We start from the raw sequence: 19,621 nt of genomic DNA, 5'->3' as shown, positions 1-19,621 counted from the left end.
GATGTTTTACATGTGGATAGAGTTAAATAAATCAGCTGTGGCCTGCTGAGGCCAGTGTTCCATGTGAGCATTCATATAGCTATCAGACATAATTGCTTTAGCCATGCCACCCAACCACTGTAGGCAAGGTTGTAAAGTGAGTGGTGTGGGGTGCGTAGCATCTAAGAATCTTTCCCAATCTATATATTAGAGCCTGGTGCTGGTGGCTCATCCCTGTAATCTTAGCTACTCAGAAGGCAGAGATCTGAGGATCATGGTTTGAAGTCAGGTAGAGTCCTATCTCCAGTGAACCATCAAAAAGCCAGAAGTGGAGCTGTGCCTCAAGTGGTAGATTATCATCAGCTTTGAGTGGAAAAAGCTAAAGGATAGTGCTCAAAACCTGAGTTCAAGCTCCATTACTGGCATGTGCATGTGTGTATGTGCACACACGCATGCGCACACACACATACACACATATTGCCATATGCCTAATAGATATGCTCAATTGATTCCTCTTCTTTTCTCTCTCACTCTAATTTAGGAAAAGAAGATTCTAGTGCACCAGTTTCAAAAGAGGAGAACATTTCCATGTCTCAAGATATAAGAGCTTCATCAGAGAAGTTACTGCAGAAATCAGCCAAGGTCATTGCCTACAGATATTCTCTACTTGTCCAAATAAACGCTTAGTGCAAGACTGTAGTTGGTCAATTGACCAGAAAGTCAGTGCAAGCAGGGAGTTATTTTTCATTTTTTTTTTTTTTGCCGGTTGTGGGGCTTGAACTCTGGGCCTGGGTGCTGTCCCTCAGCTCTTCAGCTCAGGGCTAGTGCTCTACCACTTGAGCCACAGTGCCACTTCCAGCTTTTTCTGCTTATGTGGTGCTGAGGAATTGAACGCAGGGCCTCATGTATGCAAGCAAGCACTCTACCACTGAGCCAAACAGGGAGTTATGATAAGTAAATAGTTGGCTTGTGTGTGGGGGGGCGGGGGGGATACGGAATTGAACCTGGAGCCTTGTTCTTATTCAGCTTGCTTGCTCCACTGCTTGAGCTGCACTTCCAGCCCAGCCTTTCGCTAGTTATTTTGGAGATGGAGTCTTAACAGACTTTTCTACCTGGTCAGGCTTTAAACCATGATCCTCCAATTCTTAGCCTTCTGAATAGTTAGAAATACATATGTGAGGCACTAGTTGCTAGTGTGAATAGTTCTTTTTAAAATGTATTTTAAACATATATATATATATATATAAAATATTAATTTGCCTGTATTTGGTTAAAGGTCTAAGTCCTTTTCCTTGAATATGGTTGTGTTTGGAGTTTTGCATTATGTTCCTTGATTAAACTTTACTTGTAGTGAATTGTTTTGAACTTCAATTTTTTGTTGTTATTTAATTTAAGGCAGAGTAAGGGCTGGAGGTGTAACTCAAGTCATAGAGTACCTCCTTAGCAAGTACAAGGCTTTGAGTTCAAAACCCAGTACTGCCTCCCTCTCAGAAAAGAGAATAAAGTAGAATAAAAATTCAGACAGTGGAAGAACAATATAAATATGGACTCTTGGGACTGAGAATGTGGCTTAGTGGTACAGTGCTTGCCTAGCATGCATGAAGCCCTGGGTTTGATTCTTCAGTACCACAATAAACAGAAAAAGGCAGAAGTGGTACGATGGCTTGAGTAGCCTTGAGCAAAAGAAGCTTGCCCAGGCCTTAAGTTCAAGTCCCAGGACTGGCAAAAAGAAAAGGGACCCTTTCTAGAAGTTTTTGTTCCTTTATTAATTTTTTTAGTGTCAATCCTGAGGCTTGAACTCAGGTCAGAGTCTAGGTACTGCCTCTGAACTTTTTTGCTCAAGGTTAGTGTTCTGTCACTTGAGCCACAGCTCCACTTCTGGCTCTTCAATGGTTAATTGGAGATAAGAGTCTCACACTTTTCTGACTAAGCTGGCTTCAAACCACAGTCCTCAGATGTCAGACTCCTGAGTAGCAAGGATTATAATGCCAGCACTGGCATTTTTGTTCCATTTTTTAATTGTTTTTATAAAATTCAAGGAGTTGTCAGATCCATACTTAACTCAAAAAGTAAATTTTAGGTAGTGAAGCTGTGGCTCAAGTGGTAAGAGTACTAGCCTTCAGCAAAAAATGCTCAGAGATAGTGCCAAGACACTGAGTTCAAGCCCCAGGACTGCCCCCTGCCCCCAACAAAAAGGAAGAAAAGTAAATTTTAGTGTCTTCTACAATTTTTGTAAGTATTCAGTATAGTTATCACATGATTATTTTTACATTCTTGTTTAATTGTTTTACATAGTTCATTTTTTTTGCAAAAATTTTATATGCTGTTGGCATCTTCAAATATGGCTCTTGCTATATAAATAGCTCGTGGTAGCACTTTTCAGCCAAAATGAAGTTCAATCCCTTTGTCATTTCTGACTGAATCAAGAACCAGAAAAGGCATTTCAATGTACCTTCCCACATTCACAGGAAGATTGTCTTCCCCTCTTTCCAAAGACCTGAGACAGAAGTACAATGTGCTACTATGCCCATCTGGAGGAATGGTAAGGTCCAGGTTGTGTGAGGATACTATAAAGGTCAACAGGTTTGTAGGAAGAAGTATGTCATTACATTGAACAGTTACGGCAGGAAAAGGCTAATGGCACCACTCTACATGTAGGCATTCACCCAAGCACGGTGTTTATCACCAAGCTGAAACTGGACAAAGACTGCAAAAAGATCCTGAACTGGAAAGCCACATCCTGGAGAGGAAAATGGCAAATCCAAGGAAGAAACAATTGAGAAGATGTAGGCCATGAAGTAATCTCATATACAACTTTCATTAAAAACTTCTTAAATGAAAAAAAAAAATCATCTTCTAGTGTGAGACTTCCAGTACTAGAGGCTTCTATCAGAATGTTTACTCTGAGAATCCATGTGACCACCCACCAGCCAGTTGGTTAAGAGACTATCTCTCCTGTATGTGGACATGAAGAATTTGTAATTACACTCTTGTATGTGTTACTCCCATGCCCACTCAGTAGTCTAGGTTTTTACTCCAATAGGTATTTTGAGGACCAACTATTACCAGGCAATATGCAAGATAGGGAAGATAATCCAGTGTTGGGTCTAATTTGTTTTCTTTTTACTTGTCGATTTTCCTTTGGTTGTCTCATGTTTATTTGTTGTTTTTTTATGACATGAGGAATTTCTAAGTTATGTATATGTCCAAGCACATGCATATGAGATATCTGTGCAGTATAAAAATTTTGACTGAATAGCTTACATTAAACAAACTATCTGACTATACTGGGCCTTGGTCCTTGTGACTGTAGTCAGAGCTTAGATCAAGGCAATCTCTGGAACTTGTATTCTTTGATTTGCTACCACTTTCCAAGAATACCTGCATTCTCTCTCTTCCTTTTTTTTCCTTTTGGTTAATGTTTCTTAATGAATTCAAACCAAAGTTACAAGGTAAAAACAATACTTAATGCAAAATTTATGCTGGAGTCATCTACATGATAACTAACACTGTGTGAATCACAGGTAACACCCTCCTGTTTTCTACTTGGGTGCTGAAGTTAAATCAAGAAGCAAGGACTTGGGGCTGGGAAGGTGGCTCAGTGGTAGAGCACTTGCCTTGCATGCCTGAGGCCCTGGGTTTGATTCCCCAGCACCACATAAGCAAAAAGAAAAAAAGCCGGAAGTGGCGCTGTAGCTCAAGTGGTAGAGTGCTAGCCTTGAGCTGAAGAGCTGAGGGACAGAGCCCAGGCCCAGAGTTCAGGCCTCACGACCGGACCCAAAAAAAAAAAAAAGGAAGCCCTTCCCTCCATAAAAAGAAGAGATAACTGAAGGAGAACTTTGAAAGGTGAAGAAAGGCAGGCAAACTAGAGAAATTCCTTAGTACCTTAACCATCAGAGGATGACCTAGGGAGACTCAGTCCTCTTGCATCTAACACAGAAACACCAGGCAATCCCAACAGTACCTGGAAATGGAATTGCCTGTGAGCCCTTATGGTAGTAAATGGCCAGAGGAAAGGCCCTCATCTCCCTTAGACCTCAGACTTCTCTCTCTACCAAGAGGTAACCAATATCTGATTCATTCCAACAAGTAAGATGCCACTGAAAGAAATAACTCAGCTGAAGAAAATTCTTTAGACTGTGGTTCAGAGATTACTGTCTCCCCACCAGAGACACCAACCATGCCAAGAAAATTTAAAAAAAAAAAGAAATCTTATTGTAATAGCCTGCCCAGTTTGGGACCTTCCTTTTTCTTCATGCAGTATTAACAAGCAGTTTAGTGGTATTAGCCAGGGAGATCCTGATGTAATTGGTGCGATCCAGGAAGCATCTTCTCCCTGTAGACTAGAGATTCCCTTTCATACCCAGAGACACTGGGCAGCCAGGTAATAGAGAGACTCTCACAATAAGAAACCCCAAACAGGAAGTCTCTTTGTCCCTGCAAGCTAGAGATTGTCATTGAGATCACCACTTCTAGGTGACATGGCTCTTCACCTCACAAGCAGTACCAGTAGGACAGTGATAGCCCATGATCACCATATAAATCCCAAATACCAAAATGATACTGCAAAGGCTCTGAAATGAAATTGTCACTGGATATACAGCCCATCGCAGTAGGCCAGAACCAATACTAAACCTAAATAGCACAATTGCCTTCCAAAATGGAAGATTTTAAGTGTGGCTCAGAGTCTCTTAACATGATAGTCAAATAGTCCAGAATGTAATATATTCAACAACTTCAGTGCCAAGCTATTGAAATTATCTGACAAAGATTGTACAGTGGTCATTATAAAGATGCTTTGGCAAGTATTAGAAATCATTTAGAAAATAGAAAAACTCAGCAAAAATAGAAGTTATTATTGAGAACAGTAACTTATGTTTAATAACAAGTGTTAAAAGCACTTGTGTTGTTGATGGGAAGTCATAGTATTGGTCATGTAGGGAAAATACAATGTAGAATAAATATTTGGAGTTGTACTTCCCTGCTGGAGTCTGATACATTTCCGTAAGGCAACACTTTGGTTATGAAAACACTTTTATTTATCCAAGTGCTGCAAATGCTGCTTATTAGATATCCATATGCTTATTAGATACTTACATTGTTCTAATTTAGATATAGATTACTTAGAACATCATTGAGAGACCCTTCATGATGACTCTAAAAACTGCTGGACTCACCTAGGTGATCAGGCAGAAGCCTGCTGACTTCCCAAGCTGGTCAACTAATGCTTGTTCTGTAGATGAATAATACTAACTTTATTTTTGATGTTTGCAGGTGGTTTACATCTTGGAGAAAAAACATTCTCGAGCAGCAACTGGCGTTCTCAAACTCTTGGCTGATAAGAACAGTGAACTGTTTAGGAAATATGCCCTGTTTTCTCCTTCAGACCACCGAGTGCCTAGAATTTATGTACCTCTCAAGGATTGTCCCCAGGACTTCGTGACCCGGCCTAAAGATTATGCCAACACACTGTTCATCTGCCGCATCATAGACTGGAAGGAAGACAGCAATTTTGCCCTGGGGTAGGTGATCTCTGGCAAGAAAAACTTTAGTGTATAGGAAGAACTCAGTATAGGCAGGGTTTAGATGAGCATTTTTGTAAGTCAGATTTTTTTTTTATGTTAGCCACAGTATTTGATACAGCGTATCCCTAGTTCTTCAGACATCATTGCCCTTAGCATGTAGACAGTCTGGGCACTGTCCCTGAGCCTTTTAGTTCATGGCTGGCACTCATTCACTTGAGCCACAACTCCATTTTCAGCTTTTTTGGTAGTTAATTGGAGATCAGAGTCTTTCAGAGACTTTCTTGCCCAGGCTATCTTTGAACTGCAATCCTTAAATCTCATCTTCCTGAGTAGAAGTACACACATGAGCCACTGGCACCTGGTTTGTTTTTGGTTTTGTTTTTGATAAAATATAAATACATTCTGAGCCTCTGTTCATTTCCTGGTATGTCATAAATAGTTTGTACTTTGGTGCTGCAGAGGGTTCTTTAAAAAAGCCAGTCCTTTTCCTTTCAGATGCCTATATTAAAATATGCAAAATATCATTGCATTCAGGGAACAGGTGGTTTCTTTGTTTTAACATGTGAATATGAAGGCCTATGTGAATGGATGTTTTGTTGGTATTGATCTTCCAGTGCCAAAGGTTTTTGTGGAAACTGTGGAAATCAATTTAACTTAAATATCTGTATCTATATCTAGTTATATGATATTGTCTGTTTAAGCTACTTTTCTTGGTGCTGTAACAAGAAGGATTTATTTTGGCTCATGGTTTCAGAGATTTCACTCCACAGTCTTTGGTTCCATTGATTCTGGGCAGAACATCATGGTGGCAGAAACATTTGGCAGAGGCTGCTCACCTCATAATGGACAGAAAGCAGAGAGGAAAGGACTGAGACCAATATCACCTTCAAGGCATGCCCTAGTGACCTACTTCCTCAAGCTAGGCCCCATCTCCTAAAGTTTCTATAGCCTTCCAGAATAGCACTACCAGGTTCGAATTAGGGGTTCAAAACAAACCTGTGGGGTCATTTCATATTCAAACCACAACATAGTCCTTAGACCATCAAGGATGATACTGTAATGCTGGATATAACTATCTGATGAAATACTATTTTTCTTCTTGTAACTGGCATTCATTTAGAAAGAAAAGTGGTCCTATTTTAGCTATGTCTCTAGGACTTTATTATAATGTCTCATTTTGCCACACAGGAAATGAAAATATAGGTATATAGTATAGATGAGTTATAGCACAACATGCCAAACCTGAATGTGCTTGCCTTCTGAAATGAAAGGTTTAAGTTATAGGTAAACTGTTAGTCTGATTTAGTGACTTGCTTACTGGTCGTATAGGACAGACCCTCCTAGAAATGTTCTGTGGCTTTGAGAGCCAACACTGACTAGATGGCCACCATGTCCTGCCTTTGACAGGTGTGCTCTCTTTCTTTCTTTCTTTTCTTTCTTTTCTTTCTTTCTTTCTTTCTTTCTTTCTTTCTTTCTTTCTTTCTTTCTTTCTTTCTTTCTTTTCTTTCTTTTCTTTTTCTTTCCTTTCTTTCTTTCTTTTCTTTCTTTCTTTCTTTCTTTCTTTCTTTCTTTCTTTCTTTCTTTCTTTCTTTCTTTCTTCTTTCTTTCTTTCTTTCTTCCTTCCTTCCTTCCTTCCTTTCTTCCTTCCTTTCTTCCTTCCTTTCTTCCTTCCTCTCCCTTTTTCTCTCTCTTTCTCTCTCTCTGTCCCTCCTTTCCCCTCTCTCTTTTTATGCCCTTTCCTTTCCTTTCCTTCCTTTTCCCCTTTCCTCTTTCTCCTTTTTCCCTTTCCCTTTCCTTTTTCTTTGTACAGGTTCTGGGGTTTAAACTCAGGGACTGGGCACTGTCTTTGAGCTTTTTTTGTTCGTTTTAAGGCCAGCTCTCTGCCACCTGAGTCACAGCTCTGCTTCCAGCTTTTTTTGTTTTGTTTTGTTTTGTTTTGTTTTGTTGGTGCTTAAGTGGAGATAAGAGTCTCGTGTACTTTTCTTGCATAGACTGGCTTTGAACCAAAATCTTCATATCTTAGCCTCCTGAGTAGCTAGGATTATAGATAGGCGTGTGCCACCAGCACCCCACAAACTTACTTTCTTATGCCCAGCAAAGTAACCACAATGTTTTTTTGTGTCATACTGATGCAATTTAAGAAATACCACTCTATGCCACTTTCTATTATGTGAAGATTAGTGTGATTTACATGGTCTCAGAACAACTTAGGAACCATTGCATTTTCCTTTTTACTCTTAAGTAGTGTGATTGCAGTGTCATCATTTTTATGTCTAACTTGTTATTCCAGAGTGCAGCAACCTCTTTGAGCCCTAAGTAGTTCTTCTCACAGGCTTGCCAGTTTCTCACTATCAAGTTAAAAGGCCTGATCATGGTCATGAAAGCTGGCCTGCTCTGCTTGGCAGTGAGAAGGGAAGGAAATCCAGCCTTGTCTTTTATCTGCCTTTCTATTGTTCCTCACTGTGCAAACTTGGTGGAACTCCTTTCTTAGTTTTTATGTTGTGAGGATATAGTCAGGAAATCTTCTTGGTATGGGTTTCTCTTATTATTCAAAAGGGTTGTTGTAGGTTCTTCTTGTACAGCTGATCCCTCATTTCATTCAGAACCTTGTCTATGCTTTAGCAGTGTCCACAAAGGGAGTCTGGCTTTGGAAGTAGCAGACATACTTCTTGGATCAAAAGAAAGACTATTTAAAATGATAATCACATGTTATTGTGTATTTCCAAAATAAAATTTGAAGATAATCATGGTTAGGTGGAAAAATGTGCTAATTCTATCACTGCCCTCTTAATAGAATTAAAAGGATTGTTTGTGGAAATATAACCTTTCACATCTTTGTAAAAAGAAAACATGGCAGGTTTTCCTGATGAAGTTCTCAGAGATGTCGGCTACACACTGGGTGAGGGCTGCAGCTGTCGAGTGCGCTGGTGGTCGCCCTGCTGTTTTGTTCTGGCTATCAGTTACTGCTTTTTAGGAACTGAGGTCACTGCTTCCCAGCCCAAACATGCTGTGCTAGGACTGCCTCAGCTTCCTCCCTTATCTTTGCCAGGCCCTGAGGAGGAGCACAAAGTAGCGCATGCTGTGGATCTGAGTGTGTGATCAGCATCCATACAAACTGTGCCTAAAAATCAGGTTTAGCTAAGGTGGCTTCCTTCGAAATTTCTGTCTTTGCCCTGTGTCTCTGACCTTAAGGGTACTGAGTTACTTCTGCCTGTGTGACTGGTACTAATTATTCAAGTCTGAGTTACACACTTCTATGGTTTGTAAATTCAGTTTACCATATAGGCTTTGCTTAACTGTGTATAAGTATTAGCTGATAAATATAAAGGTAAGCAAGCTAGAATTTGTTCCAGGAAATTATAATCTAATGCAAAAAGACTTAAATATAGGGATAATATGATTCCAAGAAATGAAATCTCACCTGAGTTATTTTAATTAATAGTGGAGATTACTGTGAGAAGCTGGTAGTTCTGAAACCTAAGGCAGAAAATAGAGGGGATTCTTATGAGAAACTCCTAACTAATGAGGCAGCAAAGGAATTGCAACCTCTCTTCCCATTATCCTGACCAGCCCAGTCACAATGATGTGTCTTTGCCTCATTCTGTGTGTGGGCTGTGCTTCATGGTAGCTTATTGGTAGCCAATCCTTTGCAGGTCATACACTGAAGTCTAGATCACAATACAGTGGTCAGGGCTGGGAATGTGGCTTAGTGGTAGGGTGCTTGCCTAGCATGTGTGAAGCCCAGGGTTCAGTTCCTCAGTATCACATAAACAGAAAAAGCCAGAAGTGGCACTGTAGCTCAAGTGGTAGAGTGCTAGCCTTGAGCAAAACGAAACGCAGGGACAGTGCCCAGGTCCTGAGTTCAAGCCCCAGGACTGGCAAAAATAAAACAAAACAAAACAGTGGTCCAGGAGTAAGAAATCTTATTGATATAGCTCAAGACAGGTATTTCCTGGTCATTGGTTTTAACCATAGGAGGGGACCAGAGTCCCATGATCCAATGCCCAACTAGCAAGATGGTGGGACTCAGCTTTCTGGGTACAAAGAAGAATGAACCGAGTGTGTAAGCTCTTCCACAGGAATAAAATAACTTTCTGGGCGTTTAGAGGAAGTAGGAGAAGAGGGAAATCCAGGATCATTTCTTGGAGAATAGAGGACTCTGCTGAAAGATCTCTTGAACTGAAGATGCAGAATAATTAGGAAGGGACATAATTGGCAGTCAGTGTCATTTTAGACTATTAGAGGAAGGCAGGGAGTTGGAGAACATGAAATACAAGGAACATAGTAGAAGCAACAAGAGGAGTGAAAAGACTCAAAACAAATTCTTCCAGATGTGATAACCAATTAGAATTGGATGTTTAAGAGAAGGTCAAATCTTAGATGAACTTTCAGGCTTCAGACTTTGGTGACAAAGGGTAGATGCATGTGGCAGTTTAATCACACTATCCCTAGAGTATCCTTGGCTCTTTCTATACCCTTTTCTTTAAGTGCCTCAGTGTTTGTAGTTTCCCAAGCTATGTTTGTTCACAGCTCCAAACTTCTGTATATCGTACTCTTTTTTTTTTTTTCCCCTGGAGGTGGCTTTCTCCAACAATTGCTTGATAAAATATTCAACTTCAAAATTCAGTTTAGTTGACCACTCAAAAGTCTTCCCTGACCTATACAGTGCTCCCACTACGGTCTTATAATACTGTTAATGTAACTCTGATATATTTAGATTGTAGTTGTTTATTTAAACATATTTCTTGGCTATGAGCCAGGTTGACTGGGAAGAAGTGTTATAAATTAAGCTAGAAAGCACAAGAGGAATATGAAGGAGAAAATGATGAGACCTAAGCTTCTAAGACTTCAAAATTAATGATCAATTATAGAACACAACAGTTATACAAATCAAAAAGAATGCCAGACTTAAGAATGTAGAGATATGCACAGAAGGACTGAGCAGACTGCAAGCATTAATGGAATATATGATATTCATAGCTTTGGGAAGGTCTGAAACCTAAGGCTTCCTGTCTCAGCTTTCTTTGCTATGGGATGACTTCTCTGTCACCCCAGTAGTGTTTTCTCCATTTAGAGGATCGAAGAGTATTACAGTTTGGAGACTTCATTATTTGAGTTCATGAGAAGTCTTACTTGAGCCTTGTTTACCTCTCTGTATATCACACTTACCATATTTTCATGAATCTTGAATACCATCAAAAACCCAAAGACAGACTGTTCTTAGTTCTTAGCCAGTCCCTACTGGCTTTTAGGGACCAGTACTTTTTGTCAAATATCACAGTATATTTAGTAGTAGTAATATTTAGTATTAGACTCTTGTTCAGGATAATTAAAAAGCCACATTGGCTTCCTTGCTGGAATGATTTGCAGTTATGTGTCAGATTTACAGTTTGAAGAGCTTTCCAACCCTCTTAAATCACCCTCCCTGTAGAAACTCTTACAGTGACATTCATGCTGTATTTCTCAAACCTTTGTGAAGTCTGTTACCTAAAGTCTAAGGCTTCCTGTCTCAGCTTTCCTTTCCAGGATGTTGTGAACATGGATGGATCACCATCAGATTGGTTGTGGTTTCTTATTGAAATGTAATGATAAATCTTGAAGAAAATGGAAAAGTGTTACAACAGCTACTGTGAGAAACATAATAGTGTTTCTTGGCAACACTGAAAGCTAACTGAAGATGTAGGACAAAACTGACTTGGAGCAAATTGACATATTTATGTTATTTTATCTAGCAAGCTTCAGTGCCTTTCAGGGCTGCAGGAGGAGAGAAAATGAATGAGAAATTCTTGGTGGAACTTAGGGTTGCCTAGGCTTAGTGGGAGGCTTGTTGGGAGTGAGAAATAGAGAACTAATCTCAGTAAGGCTGGTTTTAATGAGGGTGAAGGGCATCAGTGCCATGACTTTGAAGGATGGAAGTAGAGAAAGAAAAGTTCTGATTGCTGTGGTGCATGCTGGAGAAGGAAATGGTTGGGCCAAGGTCTGCTTGGGTATCTTCTGTCTTCATCTTCTTTTTTTCTTTCTTTCTTTTTATTTTTTGTACTATAGAGTTAGTTGTCAAATATTTGCGGACTGATAGAAATAAATACTTCTAAAAAAAGAAAAGAAATAAATACTTCTACTTAGGTTTGAAGATATTGGATTTCTTTAGGGGTTAGATGTGATTGAAGATATGGTCTTAAGTTACTTAAATGAATTATTTTTAGAAACAGTGGCCAGATTGGTAGAAAAGGCAAATGGGAAAAAGTAGTGTTTTCCATGGAGATATTATAAGATTAGAAATTGAAAAATAACTGACTCTGATCATTCTCCTTGGATGAAAAGAGCATTTCACCTTTTCCAGAGCACATTCCTTATTTAAAGAATCTTCTGAGTAAAGGTTGAGTTATTAGAAGTTTTTACAAGTCTTTCTTTGGGGGTGGGGGGGTGGGGGGAACATGGCTCTAGCTGGCTAGGAAACTAAAAGCAAATCAGGCTGAGGAAGTGTGTGTGTGTGTGTGTGTGTGTGTGTGTGTGTGTGTGTGTGTGTGTGTGTGTGTGTGTGTGTGTGTGTGTGTGTGTGTGTGTGTGTGTGTGTGTGTGTGTGTGTGTGTGTGTGTGTGTGTGTGTGTGTGTGTGTGTGTGTGTGTGTGTGTGTGTGTGTCACGATTGAGCTCCACCTGGTGGCCTATAAGGATCAGTTTTGGAACAAATGTCCAAATGGTATACTCAGAACATCCTGGGCAAAATAGAGCAAGCATCAAAGAATGGAGAGTGGTTCTAGCTGTGAGGCCTTGATTGCTAAATGATTTCTTTCCCAGGGAGCATTGTTATTAGTCCTGCCAAAGTCATTATAGCCACTTGAGATTTCTAGTACACCTGCTTGAAAATATTGTTAGGGAACTTTAGATATCAATGGCTGTCTCACATCCTTCTAAGTATACTTTGCCTCTTCCCCGCTCCTTTCATGGCAACATTGATTTACTCCAAGCTTCAGGCATATTCAGTGTTGTTAAACCTTCCTTCTTCTTTTATATTTTCACTATCAAGAAATTTTTCATGAGGTTCCCATTCCTTACTTGCTACTTTCTGCTGTGTTACAATACTAAACTAGAGTAAAAGAAGGTAACTTGTCTACTCTTGATTTTAGAAAATAGTATCTAAAATTTACAGCCAAATATGTTGTGTAATTACTATACTTCTTGTTTGCTTTACTAAAGTTCTGAGTCTTAGGATCAGCCAATGTTTGGTTGTTCCTCATCTGTGAGTTCTCAGGAATATGGTACCATTTTATCTGTTTATATGGAGTTTTAAATATGTGCCAGTATGTGTGAGAGCACTTAATAATGCTTATCACTATAAGAATGTACAGCCTGTACATAATCTAGTTTTAAAGACCTTGCAAAACATTTGAGTAAGGAAAAGAGAATGAATGACTGAAAACACTAATATTGCCTGGTAAGTGTTTCTTTAAGGCAAACAGGCCAATTTGAAGGACTAATTTTTTTGGACATAATTTTCTTTGTCAACAAATAATTTACTCCTACATTACCCAGACAATTAGTCTGGTGTTTTGTATATAGAATGTACATAAGATACCCCAAGAGTCCCCAACCATCAACTGTAAGAAGTTGAGATTATTCTTTAAGCACTATCTGGATTATTTTTATGATAGGACTTAATTGTATAGTCATTTTTTATGAATCAAACAGAATTCATAGAAGGGCTGTCTTGAGTGAGAAAGATTTGAGGTGATAATCAGTGTAAATTTCTTCAATGAGGAAGTCTTTCTTAATTTATTACTGCAATATTAAACAGGATTGAAACATATACATAATTGGAGATTTACCATTAAAATATATATTATAGACAATGAAAGATTTCTAAAATTTTACCTCTAGAGATACTATTAAACTTTTAGCATATATGTAATAAAATAGTATTTTAAATACATTATTTTAATTACAAAGTACATTTTATGAATAAAAGAATGTATATAGTACTTAAATAATTTTTGGAACCTAATACTAAAACCAACCCATGAAATTACCATCCAGATTCAGAAATTCAATATCATCAATACTGTTGGAACTGTTGTACATTCTTTTCTGTCCTAATGCCGGATTTTTTTCCTAGTTGATAATCAGTGTCTCAAATATGCTAATCAAAATATATTTCTAAAAGTAATTGACCTATATTCATATTCTTAATGTTACTTAGGGTTTTTTTGTTTGTTTTTTGGGTTTTTTTTTTGTCGGTCGTGGGGCTTGAACTCTGGGCCTGGCTCTGTCCCTCAGCTCTTCTGCCCAAGGCGAGCGCTCTACCACTTGAGCCACAGCACCACTTCTGGTTTTCTGGTGGTTTATTGGAGATAACAGTTTCACTGCTTTTCCTGCCCGGTCTGGCTTTGAACCATGATCCTCGGATCTCAGCCTCCTGAGTAGCTAGGAGTACAGACATGAGTCACTGGCACTCAGCTTGTTCCTCCTTATATTCAGGAATTCTTTTAATAGAACATTTGGATAGTACTCTTTTCTCCTATCTTTAAGTACAGCAAGGCCTCCTTATTGGCACAGGATATATTCCAGGACCCCCAGTGGATGCCTGAAATCTCTTTACATTATTACACTTGAAATTGCTGATTGCAAATATGTGTTTTCAGGAAGGAAGTTAGGTAGTATGCTTTTTTATGAGAGTTGGGTTCTTATGGTCTCAATTTCCAATTCAGAAAAATTATTATTATGGTATTCTCAGTGTCAGCTATAGAGGGAAGCACTATGAGGACAGGACTTTTCCTTAAGTAGATCTTAAATGTGATGTTGAAAGGCCCAATACTTCCCTTAAATCCTCAGTTCCCTTGACCTGGTTCCTGTAAATATAAAGCATCATTGTCTCCTGGAGGAGGACAACATTGTAATCTTATGTGGTGGTGTTTCCTGAACACAACATTCCAGTTGGTGAATTCTTTGAGCTTTGTTTCTTCTATTAGGTGAGGCCCTTATTACAAACAAGGTTGACTGAGATGATATAATAACTGATAACATAATGACTTATAAGGTATTTTCAAATCTGTGGATTATGGTACTAATATAAGCAAGGTATATAGAAAAATGAAAATAGCTTTCTCAAACCTAGAATTATCAAAATATCTCTTAATTTAAATGGGAAGTCTATATTATCTTCATCATAGAAGCTCACTGTACACAATATGTTATCAAATAGTAGAAGGTCCTCCTGGGATGGTTTTCTATCAGATTATCAGCATTGGTTGCTGCTGCTGGCACACTGGTCTCTTGCCATGGTTGGACCCAGATCATCATTGGTAAGAAGCTAGTATTGTGGGACTCATTTCCTAATATTGTGTTTTCTTTTTCTATGTCCACAGATGAATCACTTCAGTGATACGGGAGGGAGATTCATTAACATTATAAGGCAGGCCCATCCTGCCTTCATGGTGGAAATAATTTTTCATATTCTCATGCAATAGAAATATATTGGGTCTAATCGCTTCTCGGCCTTTTGGCTAAGATCAAGTGTAGAAATATATTGGGTCTAGACCAGTTGCATCCACACATCTTTCCCCTGGGTATCCTTTTCACTGTCCTCTGATCATCCATCATTCAGGTCGCTATCCATCTGGCTCAACTTGTAGCCTCTGCTTATCAGGCCATTTTTTCTCAGCCGAAGTGAACCTTGGTTATATTAGAAAATTTTTATATATTGTCTTTTCAGAGATCTTACTTTCAAATGGATATACTGCTATTGTAAATAAACTTATAGCTCATGATAGTAGACCGAGACCTTTCTGTGGTTTCCTATGTATCTTATCCATGGTCTGAGTCTTTGAATCTTATTCTGTCTCACCCTAAATTGAATGATTTATAGTGTTTGAAATTTTATTTTCTGCCTTAGCCTTGTAGCTGCAAGAGATTCAAGATACCTTTCCTTTATTTTTTCTTCTTTTCATTTTCTCTTCTCCTTTTTGATAAAAGTCCCTGAGTTTCATTCTTAGTCTACAATAAAAAATCTGGAGATTTATTTCCATATCTTTTTGTGGTTGTTGTAAGCCTTTTATAGCCTTCTCAAAAACTTCTTTCAGCCAAAGTTGGTTTCTTGTTTTTGAAACCAAGAACCTAAACATCCAAATGCCTTGATGTTAGGAGATGAAGGCAGGAAATAGAACCTCAGAAACTTGTGAAAATAATTAGTAGGTTAAATGGCTAGGGAGCAAGTGAGGCCTCATTAATTTTAAAAATACCAATTTTTAAATGCAAAATTATTGTCTGTCTTCACTAAAGTTCTTTTTGTTTAAACTAAACAACATTGTTCTAAGTAGTTGAATTCCTGTCACCCCCAAATCTTCAATAGGAACTTCGTTCTAGTGAATACAGTAATATTTTAGTCATCTCTGAAAATATTTAGCATTTCAGAAATTTGTAGGATATGAATCTTTAACTGTCTAAACTCTTGGTTACAAGCAAAAGAAACCGGCTCTGATTGGGAAAGGAATTTGTTGGAAGGACATTGAAGACTCACAGAAATGGTGAAAGGCTTGAATATCCTGAGAAAGATGAGTGAGCTGAAGGAACTCTGAGAGCCAGGAAAGCCCAACCCTCATCTTTTTGCATGGTTGTTCGGCTATGATACCAATGGATCCTACCACTGTCCTTGTAAAATATAATCTGCACAGTCACTGCTGAAGTCAGTATGGTCACTAGAGCTATTCTTGCTGCCAAGAATGAATCCTGAGCCTCTCAGTTTTCTGTGTCATTATCTTCACATTCAGGGTTCTGAGTGGAGGCAGAGTTTCAGTTATACAGAGTGTATTGACTTCTAGTTTTCATAGAGAGGGTTTTTTCTTATAGAGAGGCCAGTCATTCTTTGTAGGGGGATGCTGATTTCTATGATGAGAATTACAGTTGCTCTATTCTAGCCTTTCATCATTCAGTTTGATATTAGCTTGGACTTTCACTAGGACTTGAATCAAGTTGAGGACGTTTCTGTTCATTAATCATTTGCTGAGCCCTTTTATCATAATTATTTTTCTTCTTTTTGAGATAATGTGTTTGTTGATTGATTGTTATAGTGAATTCTATTGATTGATTTTTTAAAGGGTTATTCTGTCTATCCTTTTTATATAACACTGACATCCTTTGTCTTAAATATTTGGTAAAATTCATCAGTGAAACCATCTAGACCTGGAGGAGCTGTCTTTGTAAAAAAGGTTTTAGACTGAATTCAATCTCTTTTTCTTTTTTGTTGGTTGTGGGCCTTGAACTCTGGGCCTGAGTGCTGTCCCTCACAGCTCTTCAGCTCAAGGCTAGGGCTCTACCACTTGAGCTACAGCGCCACTTCTGGCTTTCTGGTGGTTTATTGGATATAAGTGTTTCACAGACTTTCCTGTCCTGGCTGGCTTTGAACCGAGATCCTCAGGTCTCAGCCTCCTGAGTAGCTAGGATTACAGGCGTGAGCCACCGGCACCCGGCTAAATTCAATTTCTTTAATAGATATATGACTACTCAGATATTAGTCATATTTAATAATCATAGACAATTTTTATCTTTCAAAGAATTTCCCTGTTGGATCCAATATATTGAATTAATTGTCTTGAAGTCACTTGTAACTCCTTTCTTATCCTTTTAATGCTTATAGGATGAGTAATTATACCCTTGCTCTCATTCCTGATACTCAAATTTTGTGTCTTTGTTTCCTTTTTTTTTCTTGCAGAATGACTAGAATTTGTCTATTTTATTCTCTTTTCTTATTTTTTAAAAAAAGTTCTATCCTCTGATTCCTGGTCTTTATTTTTTCCCCTCCTAACTACTTACATGGAATTTAATTTGCTGCTCTCTCTGTTATTTAAGGTAGAGGCTTTGAGCATTGGTTTGGCACTTTCCTTTATCTCTTTCCCTCCCTCCCTTCTCTTTCTTTCCCTCCCTTTCTCCTCTCCTCTCTCTCCTTCCGTCTTTTCCCACCCTTTCTCCTTTCCTCTCCCTCCTTTTCCCCATCTCCTCCTGCTTCTCCCCTCTCTTTTCCTTTCTCTTCTCTCTCCCTTTCTCCCTCTCTCCCCTCCTCTTTCCTTTCTGCTTCTTCTCTTTTCCTTTCCTTCCTTACCTCCTTTTTTTTTTTAAATGGTCTTGCTGTTTAGCCCAGTCTAGCCTCCTAATTTCCTTGAAGCATCAAACAAATGTTGCTATATTATGTTTTCATTCAGCTAAAAAAGATTTCTTAATCTTTTCATTCTCTCCTTAATCCATACATTGATTTCCAAATATTTAAATATTTTCCTGATAACTTTCTATAATTTTTTTACCCTCGTACTTCTGCTGTCATTGGCATTGTAATGAGCTTTCTTGGGGACTACTACTCAGGTTTGAGAAGGCACTGGTATATTAGGAGCGCCAGTCAATGCACTGGCTCCTGGAACAGAGTGAGTATGTGGATTGTGGCTGCTTTTCATGGTTGGTGTGTGAGAGATAGGGCCAGCCTGCTGCTACCACTGTTGCTTTCCATAGCAAAGCGAGAGGCTGAAATTTGTTAAATGTCTGTCTATTAGGCAATTAAACTCTCAAGTTCATTTACCACCCAGTACCTAAAAACTCTACCAGGCACACACCTACCTTTATAGAGAAACAGAAACTTCTTAGAAATGGAATGGCCCCAGAGAAGGTCCTAATGGTAGAGCTAAATTCTTGCAGACTGGGCAATGGGATTCCTGGGCTTGCCCGGGTAGATAAGTAGACATGTGCTATAGAGGACTTGCTCATCTTTGATTGCCCCAGCACCCTTTACAAAGGCAGCCATTTCAAGGATCTTATTACAGTTCCTACTTGCTATCTGTATTCAGCATGAAATTTTAAGATTATAATCTATATGTGGCATGAAAATACTTTTGAGAAAACTGTCAATTATATGTATATGCATATATATATAATATTCACAGATGATTGATATTTGCCTGTGAAAAAGTTGAATCTTTGATCATAATGTTAGGTCTGTCCTAGTAAATGTAATCTTATTTTTAAAGGGCTAGTTCCTAAAATGTGAGTGGCAGGTTACTGCATGACTGGATTACAGATACTGTAATTTTCTTCTCTGTGCATTTCTAGATTTTCTGCCTTCTCCACGTAAACATTTTTTTTTGTTTAGATCAAATATTTTTACATTTACAGGTTAAAAACTAATAGAATTTTAAACAAACATGAACATCCACTCTAGTCTTGGTCAGAATTGCTTAAGAAAGATTCTTGCTGCTCTTTTCTTGTTCTCTCTGTTCTATTCTAGCTCTCTTTCTGTTCTTTTCTTGCTCTCTCTTTCTCAGTCACGTGGAGTGCCAACCTTGCCTGGTCCCAGCAGGTCTACCCCTTACCTGAATACCACGTGAGTGCTACTGTTCTTACCCCTCTCTCTGCTCTTTTCTGGCTCTTTTCTCTCTCTTTCCTCTCTTTCCAGCTCTCTCTCATTCCCAGGCCTTTCCCAGCCACGTGGAGTGCCAACCTTGCCTGGTCCCAGCAGGTCTACTGAATAAACCTACCCCTTACCTGAAAAAAAAAAAAAAAGAAAGAAAGATAAAATTACACAGTAGTCATGGACTTCACTGGACAAGCGTGTCATTGTTTTTTCTGCTTGCTTCCCCTATGCACTGGGGATGATATTTCTGCTGATGGAGGGTAGACTTTGCTAATACCCCTCATTTCAGAGAAGAGAGAGATTTATTAACCCCATTGTTCTCTATTTTTCCCACAGGCAACTGGCTAAAAGTCTTGGTCAGGCCGGTGAAATTGAACCTGAAACCGAGGGGATCCTAACTGAGTATGGCGTGGATTTCTCCGATTTTTCTTCAGAAGTTCTAGAATGTCTCCCTCAAACCCTGCCCTGGACAATTCCATCTGAGGAGTTTAACAAGAGAAGAGACTTAAGGTAAATGCCTGAAATGGTTTGAAAACAGCTACCTTTCCTTGTCTTTGGCCATCTTCCATATCTTTTCTAGGGACTGGGCTCAGATTTTCCTTCTTCCACCAATGTTCAGATTGAAGATTAAGTACTTCTGTGTGAGAAATGGGCAAGCTATTTAGTCTAGTACCTGCTAATATATAGTCCATGTGCTAAGAATTTCACATGGTTAGAAAAAAAAATTAGAT

The 19,621-nt window shown here is 38.7% G+C and overlaps 1 protein-coding gene and 1 pseudogene across 2 annotated transcripts in view; both read left to right on the top strand.

Moving 5' to 3' along the window:
* Dis3l2 (DIS3 like 3'-5' exoribonuclease 2) overlaps positions 1 to 19,621 on the top strand; it is a 401,227-nt gene that overhangs the window by 194,015 nt on the left and 187,591 nt on the right. For both annotated transcript variants that reach the window (XM_070014895.1, XM_070014884.1), the window contains 3 exons: positions 521 to 621; positions 5,254 to 5,501; positions 19,227 to 19,400. In XM_070014895.1, the coding sequence (XP_069870996.1) occupies positions 521 to 621; positions 5,254 to 5,501; positions 19,227 to 19,400 (523 nt within the window). The remainder of the gene's footprint in view (positions 1 to 520; positions 622 to 5,253; positions 5,502 to 19,226; positions 19,401 to 19,621) is intronic.
* LOC138827033 (large ribosomal subunit protein uL24-like) lies at positions 2,368 to 2,769 on the top strand (annotated as a pseudogene).

The sequence above is a fragment of the Dipodomys merriami genome, unplaced genomic scaffold (assembly GCF_024711535.1).
Source record: "Dipodomys merriami isolate MVZ:Mamm:240054 unplaced genomic scaffold, mDipMer1.0.p SCAF_1, whole genome shotgun sequence".
Taxonomy (NCBI): Eukaryota; Metazoa; Chordata; class Mammalia; order Rodentia; family Heteromyidae; genus Dipodomys; species Dipodomys merriami.
This window is presented reverse-complemented; position numbering and strand designations above follow the sequence as displayed.